General features: G+C 40.5%; 1 protein-coding gene across 2 annotated transcripts in view; it reads left to right on the top strand.

Moving 5' to 3' along the window:
* The window catches only part of LOC125261851 (deleted in malignant brain tumors 1 protein-like), an 88,031-nt gene that overhangs the window by 32,099 nt on the left and 37,812 nt on the right, over positions 1-18,120 (top strand). Inside the window, exon 12 of one of the 2 annotated variants that reach the window (XM_048180404.1) lies at positions 9,594-9,911. The exons of the other annotated variant lie outside the window; for it this stretch is intronic. Within the exon in view, the coding sequence (XP_048036361.1) occupies positions 9,594-9,911 (318 nt within the window). The remainder of the gene's footprint in view (positions 1-9,593; positions 9,912-18,120) is intronic. 2 annotated transcript variants of the gene reach the window in all.

Raw genomic sequence — 18,120 nt, 5'->3', positions numbered from 1 at the left:
AATACAGTTGTTTGAAAAAGTATGGGAACCCCTTGTAGAATCTGTGTTAAAATGTGAATAATTTTAACAAAATAAGAGAGATCATACAAAAATGCATGTTATTTTTTTATTTAGTACTGTCCTGAGTAAGATATTTTACATAAAAGATAGCTGAATTTATTAAAATTACCCGTTCAAAAGTTTGTGAACCCTTGGTTCTTAATACTGTGTGGTTACCTGGATGATCTATGACTGTTTTTTTGTTTTGTTTTGTGATGGTTGTTCATGAGTCTCTTGTTTGTCCTGAGCAGTTAAACTGAGCTCTGTTCTTCAGAAAAATCCTCCAGCTCCTGCAGATTCATCAGTTTTCAAGCATATTTTGCATATTTGAACCCTTTCCAGCAGTGACTGTATGATTTTGAGATCCATCATTTCACACTGAGGACAACTGAGGGACTCAAACACAACTATTAAAAAAGGTTCAAATATTCACTGATGCTCCAGAAGAAACGTGACGCATTAAGAGCTGGGGGGTGAAAACTTTATGAATTTGAAGATCAAGGTAAATTGTACTTAATTTTACTTCTGACAAACATGTAAGTATCTTCTGTTGCTTCCGAAGGGCATTACTAAATAAAATAATATATATATATATATTTAAACAAAATAGGAAAAATTTGGACATCTTCATCCCATTCAAAAGTTTTCACTCCCCAGCTCTTAATGCAAAAAATCCTTGAAAACTGAAGAATCTGCAGGACCTGGATGATTTTTCTGAAGAACAGAGCTCAGTTTAACTGCTCAGAACAAACAAGAGACTCATGAACAACCATCACAAAACAAACAATCAGTCATAGATCATCAGGTAACCACACACAGTATTAAGAATCAATGGTTCACAAACTTTTGAACGGGTTATTTTAATTAATTCAGCTATTTTTGGTCTTGTTGACTATATGTAAACATCTTTTATATAAAATATCTTACTCAAGACAGTAGCCTATTAAATAAAAAAATAATGCTGCAAGCAGCATTTACCAGGGTTCAAGCATTTAAGGCCTTTAAGCACATAAAAAGGTATTATATTGTATTTAGCAAGCACGTAAACACTTAGATCATAGATGGAAAAGACCATTTACAGGAAATAGAGGCAATTTAGTAAGGAAAAATATGGGTTTTAAAGATTTTTTTGACAGTTATAGCGCCACCTATTGCGTGATCTTCCCTACTTTTTTTGGGTGTACTCAGAGTGTGTCCATACATATGCATGTTAATTTTGGTGAAAATATCTCATTTCGTTTTGAAGTTATAGACACTTATATATATATATATATATATATATATATATAAAAGCATAAAAAATGACCCATGAAAGACTTTGATTGGATTTTTTTGCCACTTCCTATCAAAATTTTGACATTTGGGCTGATAAATGTGGTAAACCAACATAGGTTCCATGTTTACTACGCTGGTTTTGTCTCGATCAGACTAACGGTTTCGAAGATATTCGCAAAAGTTTTTTAAGTTTTTTCACAACGTAGCACAAACCATAAGGCAAAACCTACCATGTTTGGTATCGTTGGACTCGGCAAGGATTCAGGAGTCTAAGGACGTGAAGCCTGTGAAAATACCTCGACTACAACCAAAGTTATATATATTTTCAGCTAAAACCATTAAAAACATATGTTTTTAAAAGTTTTTAACAATTATAGCGCCACCTATGGTCCGATCTGCACAAAAAATTGGCGTATTTCTTTAGAGTCATATGCTGCATGTGCTCACGTATTTTTGTGAAGTTCTGAGTTTTCATTTAGGCTTTATAGGCTTTTGGGTATATTTAGCCACGCCCATTTTCTAAATGACACTGTTATAACAACTTTTTTTTGATAATTATTGATCTAGGGAGTCTAAACTTAGGACTAGTTCGCAAAAGTAGGTTTTTCACATATTCGCGAATAATTAATGAACGATTTGATTGACAGCATTAGTTCTTGAGGCAAAGTTGTTCAGAATGAGGAGATATATCAAATGATATGCATATTGTGTGGATATGTGAAACACCACGTGATTACTGAGGTGTAAAACTCGTTAGCGCCAACTAGTGGCCGAATTCTTTCAAAATTTTTACATACCTCTAGGACCATGAGTCGAATGTGCCCACTGAGTTTCGTTCCGGGGTGCGTTTCCCAAAGCGAACTATGGTCGCAAGTTCCGTCGTTACCAATAGAGTTCAATGGGACTTACGACCATAGTTGGCTAACGATGCTTTCGGGAAACTCACCCCCGATCGGCCTCCGTTAACCTTGTCTAATAGGTGCTCAAACTTCATTGGCCGATGGCAGCCATGTTTTTTGAGATACGTGTAGAAGGGAACATAGGTGGCGCTATAACTGTTAAAAACCTTTAAAAAACATATGTTTTTAATGGTTTTAGCTGAAAATGTATATAATGGGTGTGGTCGACTTATTTTCCCGGGAGTCACGTCTTTAGACTCCTGAATCCTTGCCAAGTCCAACGATACCAGACTTGCCAGGTTTCAGCTTATGGTTTGTGCAACATTGTGATTTAGCGCTTAAAAAACTTGCGAATATCTTTGAAACTGTTAGTCCGCTCGAGACGAAACCAGCATGGGAAACACAGAACCTAAGTTGATTAACTATATGCATTTGCCCAAATGTCAAAATTTTGATAAGAAGTGGCAAAAAAAAAAAAAAATCCAATCAAAGACGTTCATGGGTCATTTTCTATGCTCTATCTATAACTTCAAAATGAAATGAGATATTTTCACCAAAATTAACATGCATATGTATGGACACACTCTGAGGACACCAAAAAAAAAAAAAAAAGTGGTGGAGATCAGGCCACAATCAGGTGGTGCTATAACTGTCAAAAAAACTTTAAAATTAATATATTTTTTTTACTGAATTGCTTATATTGGCTGTAAATGGTCTTTTCCATCTATGATCTAAGTGTTTACATACTTGCTGAATAAAATATAATACCTTTTTATGTGCTTAAAGGCCTTAAAGTGCTTGAACCCCTGTAAATGCTGCTTGCAGCTTTAATGTTAAAATTATTATTTTCACAGATTCTGCAAAGGGTTCCCATACTTTTTCATTCAACTGTATGTAATATAGTGCATATATTTAGCAAAATACTTCTCTCTATAGTTATTTTTTTTAGCTATAAATGGCTTTCCTGAGGTAAAAGTAATGTTACTTGACACATTGTTCTCCAGCTGTTTTATTGACCATCCGCGGTTTGATTTGAATTCATAGTTTTCACATGACATCACACACTTAAAGGAACACCCACCTGAAGGGCAAGGCTTTCCTCCATTGCCCGCCAGTCATTTTTACCAGGTTTGTAGTAAGATCTAATGTAGTAAGACAGTGATATTAAAAGACCAAATTCAATATACACCTTATTGATTATGCATATTTTGTACAGGCAAACAAATGAACACAGAATATTAATGCAAAACAAGGTTTCTCATTAAGCATTTTTTTTTCCATCAAAAACCATTATAAAGAAAATGCGTAGCATTCATATTCTGGGCTCATCTGCTTGCCTATAGTATGCATCATCAAAAAGTGTTAAAATGAATTTGATCTTTTAATATCAATGTTTTAGTACATTAAGGCACTTTAAGGGTGGGTTGCACTAAGGATTCTTTAGCCTGGCGTCAGTTCACCCTTCGCCTATGCTGCTTGATCAACCGTTTAATTCTAACAGTTTTTCTGTGTAGTTAATCTGTGTTTAAAATTAAGTGGTGCAACAGTTACATGGCTGCAGTTACATGGTTGTTTTGCCCTCCAGAGCTCCGCGACAGTCATGTGAATGAAAACTATGAATTACATGAGACATTATACATTTCCGAAAGTTGTACTGTATCTTTCAACATACCTTCTGATGTTAATTCTTGTTTATTTACTATGAACTAGTAGGCCTAGTAAAGAGGAAGAATGATTGGTTCACGTGCCGCTTGAGCTGTGGCACTACAGCGATCTGTCACATTTAAGAGCACCATAATGGTATTTATTGTTTTTTAATATTATTTCATAATAAAATTGACAGAATTTGAAAGCTGAGACTCTGTTTCAGTCTGTCTTGTCTGTCAGTGTCCTCTTTGCTTTGCGATTTTTCACTGCATGAGAAAATGGATGTGTTGAAAGTGTGAGAACAGTCAGTTACATGAGTTTCATGTTGAAAACATGCAAGTTGGCAGCCCTGTCATGAAGATTTTAATAACAGAACTATGGCCTACGCCAATGCCTGACCACAGAACCACTGCTCATTCCCACCACAGTCACACTTACAGTGCTGGCCTTTCACAACATTGCCGCCCATGGCTGCGTTTCCCAAAAGCATTGTAAGCTTACTGGTTTTTACAATCTACTTGGGCTTAAGAAGCTTTTGGGAAACAGCCCAGTTTTGCAAAGGTATGTCTATATAGTTTCCTAGGTCATGAATCAGGGTTCTGGCCAAATTCAGAGCACAGAGCCCTCTCACTGGACAGCATGCCAAATACACATATTTTATACATATCTGATTGTATGTAAGTGTGAACTCGTGAAATGACAAAAAATGACTTAACGCTGCTGCGAGGGTGTTTCTAATACAATGGCTGAGGGAGTGACCGCAAACTTGACATCTTTCCCTCTTCTGACTGCTGTAAACAACCTCTATTTTTTTCCTTCTGTTGGAGAGTCGTAAACATTTTATCACAGTTATTTTTTTGGCAGTTAGAGCAAATGCAAATACAAAAATTATGCCAATACAAAAATTATATTTGCTGTCAGCTATAGAAGTTTACCCAAACAATGACGACTTCCACTTCTGAGAACCCTGGAAATGTGAAAAGGCTGAACAGCTCAAATCAATCCGCCTGTTAAGTCTGACATCATACACCACATTTTCTGGTGTTACAATACAGTATAGAGGGCTGCAGGGATCATATATATTCACAGATGCTGCATTAGCATATGCATAAGCCATAAACACTCAAAATTACGTTGACTGTGCATCTTCAACTGTAGTTATACACATGTATGAATATCTATGTCTGAAATAGACTTCAGCAGATGATTTTCATAGGATTTAGTTTATCGTTAATGTTAGATAAGACGGTGTTAGCTAACACAACAATAAAAAGTTACCATAGTTTAAAAACCTGTAATGTTGAGATGACACAAAACAAACCAACACATTCTCACCTGTGAAAGGTTATCCCATTTCTTTGAGAATTTAAATCTAGGTGGTTTTACAACCAGAGACTAGGCAATACTTGGAGAAAACTCATTGGTTTTTACTGTGAGTGAAGACAGCATCTAAAATAAAATGTGTTTATAATCACGCTCTTGCAAATTATTATTACTCGAAATTTCAGGGAAAATGTTTTTTACATAAAGACTGAAAGAGGTGTCAGACGCTCAGTGATGGTGATGTTAAAGTAAATCATAATATCTAACTGTAAGTCTACAATGTTTTTAAATGTCACTGTTTTTCATCTCAACAGCCAGTGCTCAAACTTCAGTAACTGGTAAGTAACAGACTGTTAGTTAAAACTCAGATCCTAGTTACGTGAGATGACTGATGGTTAGTTTGCAAGTTTAGCATGTTGTTAGATGTGAGTTGATTCATAATATAGTTATTTTATTTTTTTAGGTGAATATACTATCAGACTGGTGAATGGTAATACTGACTGCTCTGGGAGAGTTGAGATCCTTTATGATGGCCAGTGGGGGACAGTGTGTGATGATAACTGGGACATGAATGATGCTGAGGTGGTGTGCAGACAGTTGGGATGTGGACGAGCTGTTAGTGCAAACTCTGAGGCTCATTTTGGCCAGGGAAGTGATCCGATCTGGTTGGATAATGTGGAATGTTCAGGAAATGAATCGTCCCTCACACAGTGCTCACACAAACCTTTTGGAGACCATAACTGTGGTCATGAAGAAGATGCAGGTGTCGTCTGCTTAAAGGGTAAAAGTTTATATGTTTTCCTCAGGTCCAAGATGCCATTGTATATTTACTGTTTTGCTTGTGATGAAAAGAGTACAATAGTGATTGAAAACAACATAAACCTATGGTGTTTAGTCCCAAATAATATATATATATATATATATATATATATATATATATATATATATATATATATATATATATATATTATTTTTTTATTTTTATTTTTTTTTAAAAAGCAGAGGGGCTATGCTCATTTGGTGCTTGGCTACTAACAATTTCAAACATATACAATATACAATGACTTACAAAATAGTTTTTAATCACATTGTACTTATATTTTTATATCTTACCAGACATAAGATTGGTCAATGGGTCTGATTCATGCTGTGGAAGAGTGGAGATCCTTCATAATGGCCAGTGGGGAACCGTGTGTGATGATGACTGGGACATGAATGATGCTGCTGTGGTGTGCAGACAGTTAGAGTGTGGTTCAGCCATCAGTGCACCTAAAAGTGCCGCCTTTGGTCAAGGCAGTGGATCGATCTGGCTGGATGGTGTTGGATGCTCGGGAGGTGAAGGAAACCTCACACAATGTTCACACAGAGGACTAGGAGCTCACAACTGTGGTCATGGTGAAGATGCTGGTGTTGTTTGTTCAGGTAAATCTTTTGCATCTTGACATTAGGGTTAGGGTTAGGTAGAAATGAGCAATAGAAATTACAATAAGCTTCATGTATTTAATGATTTTCATATTAACATGTAATTTTAAATGGATGCCTATTTTTTTAACAGGTGACCTGCAGCAGCCCACACTTTCTGTGATCCCCACATATATAGTTGTTTCTCCTGGAGAAAACATTCAGTTCAGATGCACAATACCTAAACCAAGATGCAATGCTGATGCTGAATTCCACCTCTTCATAAACGGATCATCTATATCCTCCCAGAAACATGTATTTAGTGCGACTTTCAACCTTGTCAATGTAAGCGTCTCACATCAGGGCAGCTACAGCTGTAATTACTCCTACCAAAACAGCACTATAATATCACCTTGGAGTAACACTGTTATCATCATTGTAGGTGAGAGCTTAATCTTGTCTCATTGCCTACATAATAACGCATTAGTTGCATGAAAGTGAATTCATTCTGTATTGATGTCTTATTTTTGTGTTTGTGCTGCTAATTTATAAAATGACTGTGAATTAAAATTAAATCCCGAGAAGATGCAGTTCTTGAAGACATTTTTATTTGTTTTATTTCACTATTCATTTTTATTTGTAGCGCTTACACAGAAACACACGAGAGAGTTTGAAAGCAGGTGTCTATTACTCACCCCCATGTTGTTCCCCACCCGTAAGACTGTCGTTCATCGTCGAAACACAAATTAAGATATTTTTGATAAAATCCGATGGCTCAGTGAGGCCTCCATTGACAGCAAGATAATTTATACTTTCAAATGCCCAGAAAGACTAAAGACGTATTTAAAACAGTTCATGTGACTACAGTGGTTTAACCTTAAAGGATTAGTCCACTTTTAAATAAACTTTTCCTGATAATTTACTCACCCCCATGTCATCCAAGATGTCCATGTCTTTCTTTCTTCAGTCGAAAAGAAATTAAAGTTTTTGATGAAAACATTCCAGGATTTTTTTCCATATAGTAGACTTCAATGGGCACCAAACAGTTGAAGGTCAAAATTAGTTTCACTGCAGCTTCAAATTGTTCTACACGATCCCAGATGAGAAATAAGGGTCTTATCTAGTGAAACCTGTATTACTGCCCTCCACAGGTCAAAGTTTGAACTAATTGTTATATACTATTGAACTAGCATATTGCATATAACAATTAGTTCAAACTTTGACCTGTGGAGGGCAGTAATACACTTAGCAGAGTCTACACTGCCGGAATTCTAATAAAGAAGAAGAAGAGAGCTAGTTCAAGATGAGCATTTATGGTTAAAACTTATATAATTTTTAGTTTTTTTCAGAAAATGAGCAATGGTTTCACTAGATAAGACCCTTATTTCTCATCTGGGATCGTGTAGAACAATTTGAAGCTGCAGTGAAACTAATTTTGACCTTCAACCGTTTGGAGGCCATTGAAGTCCACTATAAGGAGAAAAATCCTGGAATGTTTTTCTAGTTTTTCTCGATCAGCTAGTGATGGGCAGATCGAGGCTTCGCGAAACACTGAAGCAGTTGAAGCAAATGTGCCGTAATGTGTCGAGGCTTCGAAACAATCTGACACCTGTCTTCACGGTGACCGCTAGTGGTCAGAACAGTGTAAATACAACAAAATTTGGGCCAAACATGCATAAAAACATCTTTTACAAATCTATTGCAAATGTTTATTGAAAGTAAAATCTATCAAATGCAATTTAACTAATCGTCTAATAAGATTAAATATAGAGTGTCTGTATAATAAGTTCTTTTTTAAATTTTCAGGGCTTGTTTTGTTTGTTCCATGGATAAGACCCTTATTTCTCATCTGGGATCGTGTAGAACAATTTGAAGCTGCAGTGAAACTAATTTTGACCTTCAACCGTTTGGAGGCCATTGAAGTCCACTATAAGGAGAAAAATCCTGGAATGTTTTTATCAAAAACTTTAATTTCTTTTTGACTGAAGAAAGAAAGACATGGACATCTTGGATGGCATGGGGGTGAGTAAATTATCAGGAAAAGTTTATTTAAAAGTGGACTAATCCTTTAATGTTATGAAGCAATGAGAATACTTTTTGTACACCAAAAAAAACAAAATAACGACTTTATTCAATAATATCTAGTGATGGGCGATTTCAAAACACTGCTTCATGAAGCTTTTGTTCAGGAATCTTTTGTTTCGAATCAGTGGTTCGGAGTGCCAAAGTCATGTGATTTCAGTAAACAAGGCTTTGTTACATCATAAACGTTTCTAAATTTCGATGGTTCACATGACTTGATACAAGCACTGATTCGAATAAAAATAAGATTCGTAAAGCTTTGAAGCTTCATGAAGCAGTGCTTTGAAATCATCCATCACTAGATATTGTTGAATAAAGTCGTTATTTTGTTTTTTTGGCACACAAAAAGTATTCTTGTCGCTTCATAACATTAAGGTTGAACCACTGTAGTCACATGAACTGTTTTAAATACGTCTTTAGTCTTTCTGGGCATTTGTAAGTGTAAATTATATTGCTGTCAATGTGTCACATATCTGTCTGTTCTGTTAGTCACATCTCCTCCTTTGTTTAGTTTTCCCGCCATTATTTAGTTGTCATGGTTTCTAATTTGATTAGTGTCCTTGTTTCAGGTGTGTCTTGTTAGTTTCTGCCTTGAATATATACCCTGTGATTTCCCTTAGTCTTTGTCGGTTTCCCCCGGTTACCCGTGTATGTCTTACGGGTGTGGAACGACATGAGGGTGAGTAATTAATGACAGAAATTTCACTTTTGGGTGAACTAACCCTTTAACAGCGCTCAAAATACTAGGGGGAAATGATGATTTCATCACATTTTTTACATTTCAGTGCCAACTTGGTACCGAACCAAAAAAGCAGAGGGATTTGGTGCTTGGCTCCTAAAAATGACTGATGGTTTTAGCTAGTTTGCAAGTTTAGCATGTTGTTAGATGTAAGTTGATTCATAATATAGTTATTTTATTTTTTTTAGGTGAATATAGTATCAGACTGGTGAATGGTAGTAATAACTGCTCTGGGAGAGTTGAGATCCTTTATGATGGCCAGTGGGGGACAGTGTGTGATGATGGCTGGGACATGAATGATGCTGAGGTGGTGTGCAGACAGTTGGGATGTGGACGAGCTGTTAGTGCACACTCCAACGCTCATTTTGGCCAGGGAAATGATCCGATCTGGTTGGATGATGTGGGATGTTCAGGAAGTGAATCGTCCCTCACACAGTGCTCACACACACTTTTTGGAAACGATGACTGTGGTCACGAAGAAGATGCAGGTGTCGTCTGCTTAAAAGGTAAAAGTTTATGTTTTCCTCAGGTCCAAGATGCCATTGTATATTTGCTCTTTTGCTTGTGATGAAAAGAGTACAATAGTGATTGAAAACAACATAAACCTATGGTGTTTAGTCCCAAATAATAATTATATTTAAAAAAAAAAAAAAAAGAAGGGGCTATGCTCATTTGGTGTTTGCCAACTAACAATTTCAAACACATACAATATAGGCTACACATACATAGAATACGCGGGGACGGGGGTTATGTGTCCCCGGCACTTTGAATAAAATGTAAATTGTGTTCACATAGAGGCCAATGTGAATAAGTCTTGATATAAATTCAAAGAGACAAGATAGTCTATGCATGACCTGTCATTTTATTCTTAACTAAAATGAGGCTATCTAAACATTATGAATTGCTCACTGTCGTGTAATAGATGTTTCATTCATGCTGGAAGCCGGAGGGCGCTCTTGTACACAGAAAGTCTGTAATTGTTTCGTAGAAGTAATTCAGCTATTCGCTGTAGCAGCTAGTGATGGGCAGATCGAGGCTTCGCGAAACACTGAAGCAGTTGAAGCAAATGTGCCGTAATGTGTCGAGGCTTCGAAACAATCTGACACCTGTCTTCACGGTGACCGCTAGTGGTCAGAACAGTGTAAATACAACAAAATTTGGGCCAAACATGCATAAAAACATCTTTTACAAATCTATTGCAAATGTTTATTGAAAGTAAAATCTATCAAATGCAATTTAACTAATCGTCTAATAAGATTAAATATAGAGTGTCTGTATAATAAGTTCTTTTTTAAATTTTCAGGGCTTGTTTTGTTTGTTCCATGGACTCAAGCTAAACAGGCCAATAAGAGATAAATAACTATTCATTTTAATTATTCTAATGTCTAATTAAAACATCTACAAATGTATAAAACTGATCAAAGATCCGGTAAAACCATAGGGTAAAACCAAGCAGCAACCTCACAAAATGTCTCTTGAAGCCAATTCGGAAGTGACTTAAACTGCAATTCATCAACTGGCCACTAGGGACAGGCTCCAAAAGACAGCAGAGTCTCTTGTTAAAATGGCCAACTTTACAGCAGAAAAAAAAAAACATGTTTACAGCCTGGATCAACTTGTGGTTTTGGTCTATACAGCTAATTTTGCTTCATGACAACTCTAATGGGGGTGAATTATTTTTTATTTTTTTATAACTTGTCCGTTTAAATTATATTAAGCCTTAAAGTTCTGCATAATTAAGGGCATGGTCACTTGAGTGACAGTTTTGCCACTGCTGTCTGTGAGCCATCACTTTACCTCAGCTAATTCCAGCTGCTGAATTTGGCATCTCTGCCGTGTTTGTGCTTTTTTTCGGGATTATTTTATACAATTATAAAATAATAATATATGGCTGGCTGCATTAATGATCGAGACTCGAGACAGATGTGCGTCTGTGTAGATGTGCACGCATGCAGAAGATAAACAGAACACACGTTGTTGGATCGTGGCTTTGGCTAAATGTTTTGTTCCTGAGATTTACTACAATAACAATGGCAGGAGGATATAAAATATATTGTAATTGTATTATTACAATAATAATAATATGATATTAAAATTAATATGATAGAAACTATCATCTTACATCTGCTATAATACAATATGTCGTTAGTCTTGAGAGTATGTACATTAGTTAATAAATAAGAGGATCTGCTTTTGATAATAGAATGTCCTGATGGACTAGTGGCAGTATTTTCATTTAGCGTGCAAGATGTTCTGGGTTCTAATCCAACCATGGATTTTTTTCTCATTAAAACCAAAGATGTTCATCAGTGATTGTATATCAAGAGCAGGGACACGTTCATGTGTATTTTATTTTGTGATTTCAACATAACGAATAGAGTCTCTGCAACAGTTAAGCGCTCGTCCGTGTGAATCCGCAGTGTGCACGAGCACCAAGAGAACACTGTTGCTCCTGACACAAATTACAATTACTGGTGCTGGAGCATCTATATCGTAAAAAAGACACTGTAGATTGACAGTAAACCTTTAGAATTTTCAAATGATATAGCTTACCTTTATTAATATTTTAGATGGTATCTTTGATAGATAGCTTCTTTGCCTGCTAACATGATCACGTCACATTAGGCGGGCATGGTTTCAGTAACCAGGCACCTCAGTTCCAACCACGTCCCGCCTCTTTGCCCATTTTCAGTTATCCAGGAGTGATGTGCGGTGATACACTGCTAAGATGGCAGCGGCCTCATTGAGAGCCCTCAGGATCGTGGAAAGGTCCCAGGTAGGAATGATAAGAGGGTGAGGCGGTTTGAGCCTCCTTGAACCCCTCAGAAGCCGAACAACTAAGTTGTTTTTTTTTACCGTCTGGCCGGCAATTGGAGCGTGAAAGGCTGCTATGACTGTCACATATATTTTGAGCGTGGAAGGGGTGAGGCCCTTATCCAAATGCTCCTGTAGAAAAGACGTCACAAGAGGCGTACTTTCTGGATGTGAAAGTACGCATCATTCAGATCCAGTGAGAAAAAACGGTCCCCTGGGCATATTTGTCTGAGAATCTGTTTCAGTGTAGTCATCCTGAACTTCCATCTCATGAGGGAGCGGTTCAGGTGCCTGAGATCTAGGATGGACCTGAGGCCACCATCCTTTTTGCGGGAAGTAGCGGCTGTAAAAGCCTGACTCGCTCTGGGCTGGGGGAACCATTTCTATGGCTCCTTTCGCCAGCAAAGTCATCACCTCGGAGCGGAGGACGTGAGCGTCCTTTACTTTCACTGAGGTGGGAACCACGCCGCCAAAACGCGGGGGTCTTTGAGTGAATTGAAGTGAATAGCCTCGTTTTATAATCCCCAACACCCAGTTTGACACTCCGGGGATGGCCTGCCAGACCTCAGCCCACATGGCAAGGGGTTGGATCAGATTGGACGACAGATTAGCCTGGCGTTCGCGATAGGCGGAAAATGAAATTTGCTCTCTTTTTGAGTGTGTTTGTATTTTATTGTATTCGCTATAGCAGCGTGTTCGGGCCCAATGTTTGCAATAAATACATTGCTTCCAACACTCGGAACTGAATGAGGTGGCAGGAGGCATAACAGAGGCAGTTTTCAGAGAAAGCGGTCTGAATTAGGGCTGGGCGATATATCGCATGAGATTGTCATGCGCATTTCGTCAGTAAAGCCAGTTCCCTGATTACCGCTAAATCGCCATCACCTGCTTTCAAATGGAGCGGCATTTAATAGACAGAGCCGTAGATCACTGAAAAGCTACGCAATATCGCGTTCATTATCGAAGGCGATTCATCTGCGATAATGAACGTGATATTGCGTGGCTTTTCAGTGATCTACGGCTCTGTCTATTAAATGCCGCTGCATTTGAAAGCAGGTGATGGCGATTTAGCGGTAATCAGGGAACTGGCTTTACTGACGAAATGCGCGTGACAATCGCATTCGATATATCGCCCAGCCCTAGTCTGAATGCAGCGAGGCGGGACTCATGCTTTCGTGGTGAGAGTGTCCATCTTCAATGGAGGCGGCTTGTAGGGGCAGGGCTGGCAAGTGACACGCTCGGAAATTCAGCATTTTACCACAAACATCAGTGAAATAATGTTATTTTGGAAGAAATATATTCCATGAGTCTCACCTAATAGTTATAGGGGAGCTAGTCATGGCATAGAGCTGTCAGTGCTGCATTCAGCTGAGCACTGACAGTGTGGTACTCGCCCTAACAGCGTGTGCAGCATCGGAAAATCCCAGCTCAGAGGCTTGGCATTTTACAACAAATGCTGGAGAAATATGCTCTTTCAGAGTGAATATATTCCATGAGTCTCACCTGAGTCAGCGTCATGTCATATTCATCTGAGCGCTATCAGCATTGAACTTGCTCTCGCGCTCTCGTAGTAAGAGTGCTCATCCTCAATGGACACGTCTTGCGGGGCCAGACCCGGCAAATGACGCTCTCAGAGGCACGGCATTTTGAAACAAATCCCAGCAAGAATATGCTCTTTTAGAAAAATAAGCTCTGTATGCTCACCTGACGGAAGACGTCAGGAGATGAGCTGAAGGCAGCTTGTGAGTGGCGCGCTGATCAGGCTGCTTGAGAGAGGCGATCAACTAGAGCAGAGCAGGCACTGAGATGCTTGATCCGCTGCCATAGTTGTGGCGCAACATTTGAAACAATGCCACTCTTTTAGATACTCGCCGGATGCTGGCGGGGGAAGCACTGATCGGCCGCTTGCAGGCGACAAAGCAGCTCGCGAGTAGCGCGAGAGAATGAGTTGGCTGCGTTAGAGCTGAAGCGGGCAGGCGTGGATCAGCCAAATCCGCTGCGAGGCGTGTCAATGGCGAAGGCATTCAGTTGTCTCGGTAACAGAGAAGAGACGATTGTCGTCCCTGAAGGAGAAATGATCTGAGATCCTATAGCTAAATGCCTGCTTATATGGCCAGATGCCCTGCCCATTTTGGCAGGCTCTGGCGGGTTTCCTTGCCATAGGGTTGCGCAGCTCCGCCGCGCCATCATTGAATCATTTTTCTCTACTGCCTGAACCAATGGCCATGCAGTTACACTGCGTTATTGAAAAGGGCTTCAGTAATCGGAGAAAAATTAGTTCCCTTTCGATATTTTACTCATACTGCGTCGCTAAGATGCGGTGGGGAAACTTCTTTTCTCCAATTACCGAAGCCTTTTTCAATCACAGCAGTGCAAATGCACTGCCATTGGTTTAATAAATTAATTGCTGTCTGTGAACAATTCCACAGGTATCGATTTTATTTGATTTCAATTCATACAGCATAGCCTACATTTTACAACCAAACAGATTAGCCTATTACGGCACGATAACAAAATATGTAGCATTTCTTTACTGTTGTTTTGGACATATATCTTAATTTATATATTAAATAAGCTCGCATTGTTCAGAGAGTATGAAATGAATACCCACCGTCCCGTGGTAATTTGTGGGTAGTGCAGTGGCGGCGCCAGCGACTTGAAAATTATTGCCTTTGCATAGATACAGTTAACCAGTTTACACGTGCCTGCAGAAATATACATTTGATTACATTTTGGAGAACAGACGGAAGAAGATCCGTCAATGTGCATTTGATAATTGTTTGTGTTCAGGTGTTCAGCGGTTATGAGCGCGAGCACATGTAAAGAGTTTTCTCTCTTTCTTCTTTCAAATGTAGTTGAATACGTTATTATTATACTAAGCAAAAGAATAATATTTGGGTTTCTTCTGCTCACCAAGGCTGCATTTATTTAATTAAAAATACAGTAAAAACAGTAATATTGTGAAATATTATTACAATTTAAAATAACCGTTTCTATTTGAATATATTTGTTACAGTAGACAGGAGACAGACACAGATGTAACAGGTAATGGTTTGTTTATTAGACCACAGTAGAGCAGGGTGAAGCACACAGGTGAGTTAACTGGTTGAAGATAGTCTTGAGTAGGTATTATGAGGTATAGTTACTGTCCTTATCTTTGCAGGTAGATGTACGCTGGAGCTTGGTGATCGCTGGAGAACTTGGGAACTGACGGGACACACTCACACAGCAGATGATGAACACAGAAGGAAGGAGCACGCTGGAGACAGGTGAGTATACGAGGAGTCCTTGAGGTAAGCATAACATTAAGGGTATGCGAACGAGACCGGACGTGGAGTGCTGTGTGCGTGTGTGTTTTATGGTGCTGTTGATGAGTTAAGTGATGAGGTGCAGGTGGCGGTGATCAGTACTCTGGAGAGGGTGCGCGTTGTGATTGGGTGATGTTGGAACCTGACGTGTCTGTGACAGCACCCCCCCCTCCACGGCCCGCTCCAGAGGGCCGAGAACCCCGACGCCGTGGTGGTCGTCCTCTTCCCCGCGGTGCCGGTTTCTCAGGGTGACTGTCATGGAAGTTCTGGAGTAAGCTGGGGTCTAAGATGTCGTTCCTTGGGACCCATGAGCATTCCTCGGGGCCGTATCCTTCCCAATCCACCAGATATTCAAGCTGACCACCACGACGCCGGGAGTTAAAGATTTCCCGAACCTCGTACGCAGCTCCGTCCTCCAGGATGAGTGGAAGGGGGGCTCGGCGGGAGCCACGTCAGGTCCTGTGGGAAGAACAGAGGGGTGGTGAGCCTTGAGGAGTGACACATGGAAAGTGGGGTGTATACGATACCCAGGTGGAAGACGGAGTTGGTAGGTGACTGGGTTGACCTGCTTAACGATGGGGAATGGGCCAATGAACCTGGGACTCAGCTTTCTGCAGGGCAGACGCAGTCTGATGTCACGGGTAGATAGCCAGACCATCTGACCAGGCTGGAAGACTGGGGTGTCAGAACGTCGGAGGTCGTAGGTTGCAGCTGATGGTGGGCTGAGTCCCAGACCCTCTCGCTCTCTCGGAACCAGTAATCCACTGCTGGAACGTTGGAGGGTTCCCCATCCCAGGGGAACAGTGGGGGTTGGTACCCGAGTACGCACTGGAAAGGTGTAAGCCCTGTAGTAGACTGGCGGAGAGAGTTTTGGGCGTACTCGGCCCAACCCAGGAACTGGTTCCAAGAGTCCTGGTGGTCATGACAGAAGGTACGCAGGAAGCGGCCAATCTCCTGTATCTTCCTCTCCATCTGCCCGTTCGACTGGGGGTGGTATCCGGAAGTCAGGCTAATGCCGAGTTCAGACTGCACGATTTTAGCCCCGATTTTGGCTCGCCGACAGGTTTTGAGAAATCGCCGACAAATGCCCGAAATCACAGGCAAATCGGTGCTCGTTCACGCGAGTGACAATCACGCAGTGTGAATGAGCAAAGACGCGATCTGAGAGAATCGCCGACGAGTCGCCGACACCCGTGAGATATTTGGCATGCTAAATATCTGGACCTGTCGGCGATTCAAAATCCTGCAGTGTGAAAAGTGTTCTGACTGAAAACTACATCGGCGATGACCGACAGCCAATGAGAGAGCAAGATACGGAGCAGCGGGGAGTTCGGGGAGGAGTTATAGACCACAACATCAGCAAGCATGGCTTCATTCACATAAACATTACAATTCTATCAAACGGAAACAAAACACAAACATTTGCTTGACCATCCGCAACAGCAGCACATTGAAAAGTTAAGTATGTATTTACCTCCAACTCTCATTGCAGAACACAATCCACAGTCTCCCCAACCATTTCCTCCTCCATATTCTTCTTTTCTTTTTTTGTATTCGCTGCAAATCAGCGCACAGGCAACTCGTATTGCGGGCTACCATTTTTAATAATAATAATAATAACTCCGGTCCTGCACACGTGATATCGCGTTGTTTCCTTGTCACATCTCGCGTGTGTTTGGTTGTGAAATGTAGTTTGCGTGCCAGACAGAGTTGTCGGCGATTCTTCCTATTGTAAAGTCATGCAGTGTGAAACCTTCTGTCGCCGATCCATCGTGCAGTTTGAACACAGCAGCGACTGAATGCTGGCCAAGATAGTCATGCAGTGTGAAAAGAACAGTGACCCGACTACTTTGAAAATCGTGCAGTCTGAACTCGGCTTAACGGCCACACCTAGGAGGGAGTAGAAGGACTTCCATACTCTGGATATGAACTGAGGCCCTCGGTCGGAGACTATATCCTCTGGAATTCCGAAGTATCTGAAGACTTGGTTGAAGAGTAGCTCGGCGGTCTCCATAGCAGTGGGTAGTCCAGGAAGTGGAATTAAACGGCATGATTTTGAGAAACGGTCAACAACAACTAGGATGGTGGTGTTTCCTTCGGAGGCCGGGAGATCAGTAATGAAGTCCACTCCTAGGTGTGACCATGGGCGATCTGGAACGGGCAGCGGAAGGAGTTTCCCAGCTGGCAGATGACGAGGAGACTTGGAGATGGCACACTCCCTACAGCCCTGCACGTACCTTCTGACATCTGCAGCCATCCCTGGCCACCAGAAGCGTTCTTTTAGCAGCGAGAGGGTCTCATTGACCCCCGGGTGACTAGTGCCAAGTGACGTGTGAGCCGAGTGAATGGTGGGAGTGCGTCGTGTCCGTGGAAGGTAGAGCAAGCCAGGTGGACAGCCCGGCGGAGGGTTCGTGGAGGCATTGGAGGAGGGAATGGTCTCTTCTGACCAGGAGATAGGGCTCACGATGAGAGAACTTGGTATGATGGGTTCTGGTTCCTCGGTCTTTTCCTCCAGAGCATGTAGGCGGGAAAGAGCGTCCGCTTTCACATTCTTAGTACCAGGGCGGAAGGAGATAGTATAGTTGAAGCGGGA

Source organism: Megalobrama amblycephala, unplaced genomic scaffold, assembly GCF_018812025.1.
Source record: "Megalobrama amblycephala isolate DHTTF-2021 unplaced genomic scaffold, ASM1881202v1 scaffold507, whole genome shotgun sequence".
Lineage (NCBI taxonomy): Eukaryota > Metazoa > Chordata > Actinopteri > Cypriniformes > Xenocyprididae > Megalobrama > Megalobrama amblycephala.
Note: the sequence above shows the minus strand (reverse complement) of the source record. Positions and strands in the feature narration are given on the sequence as shown.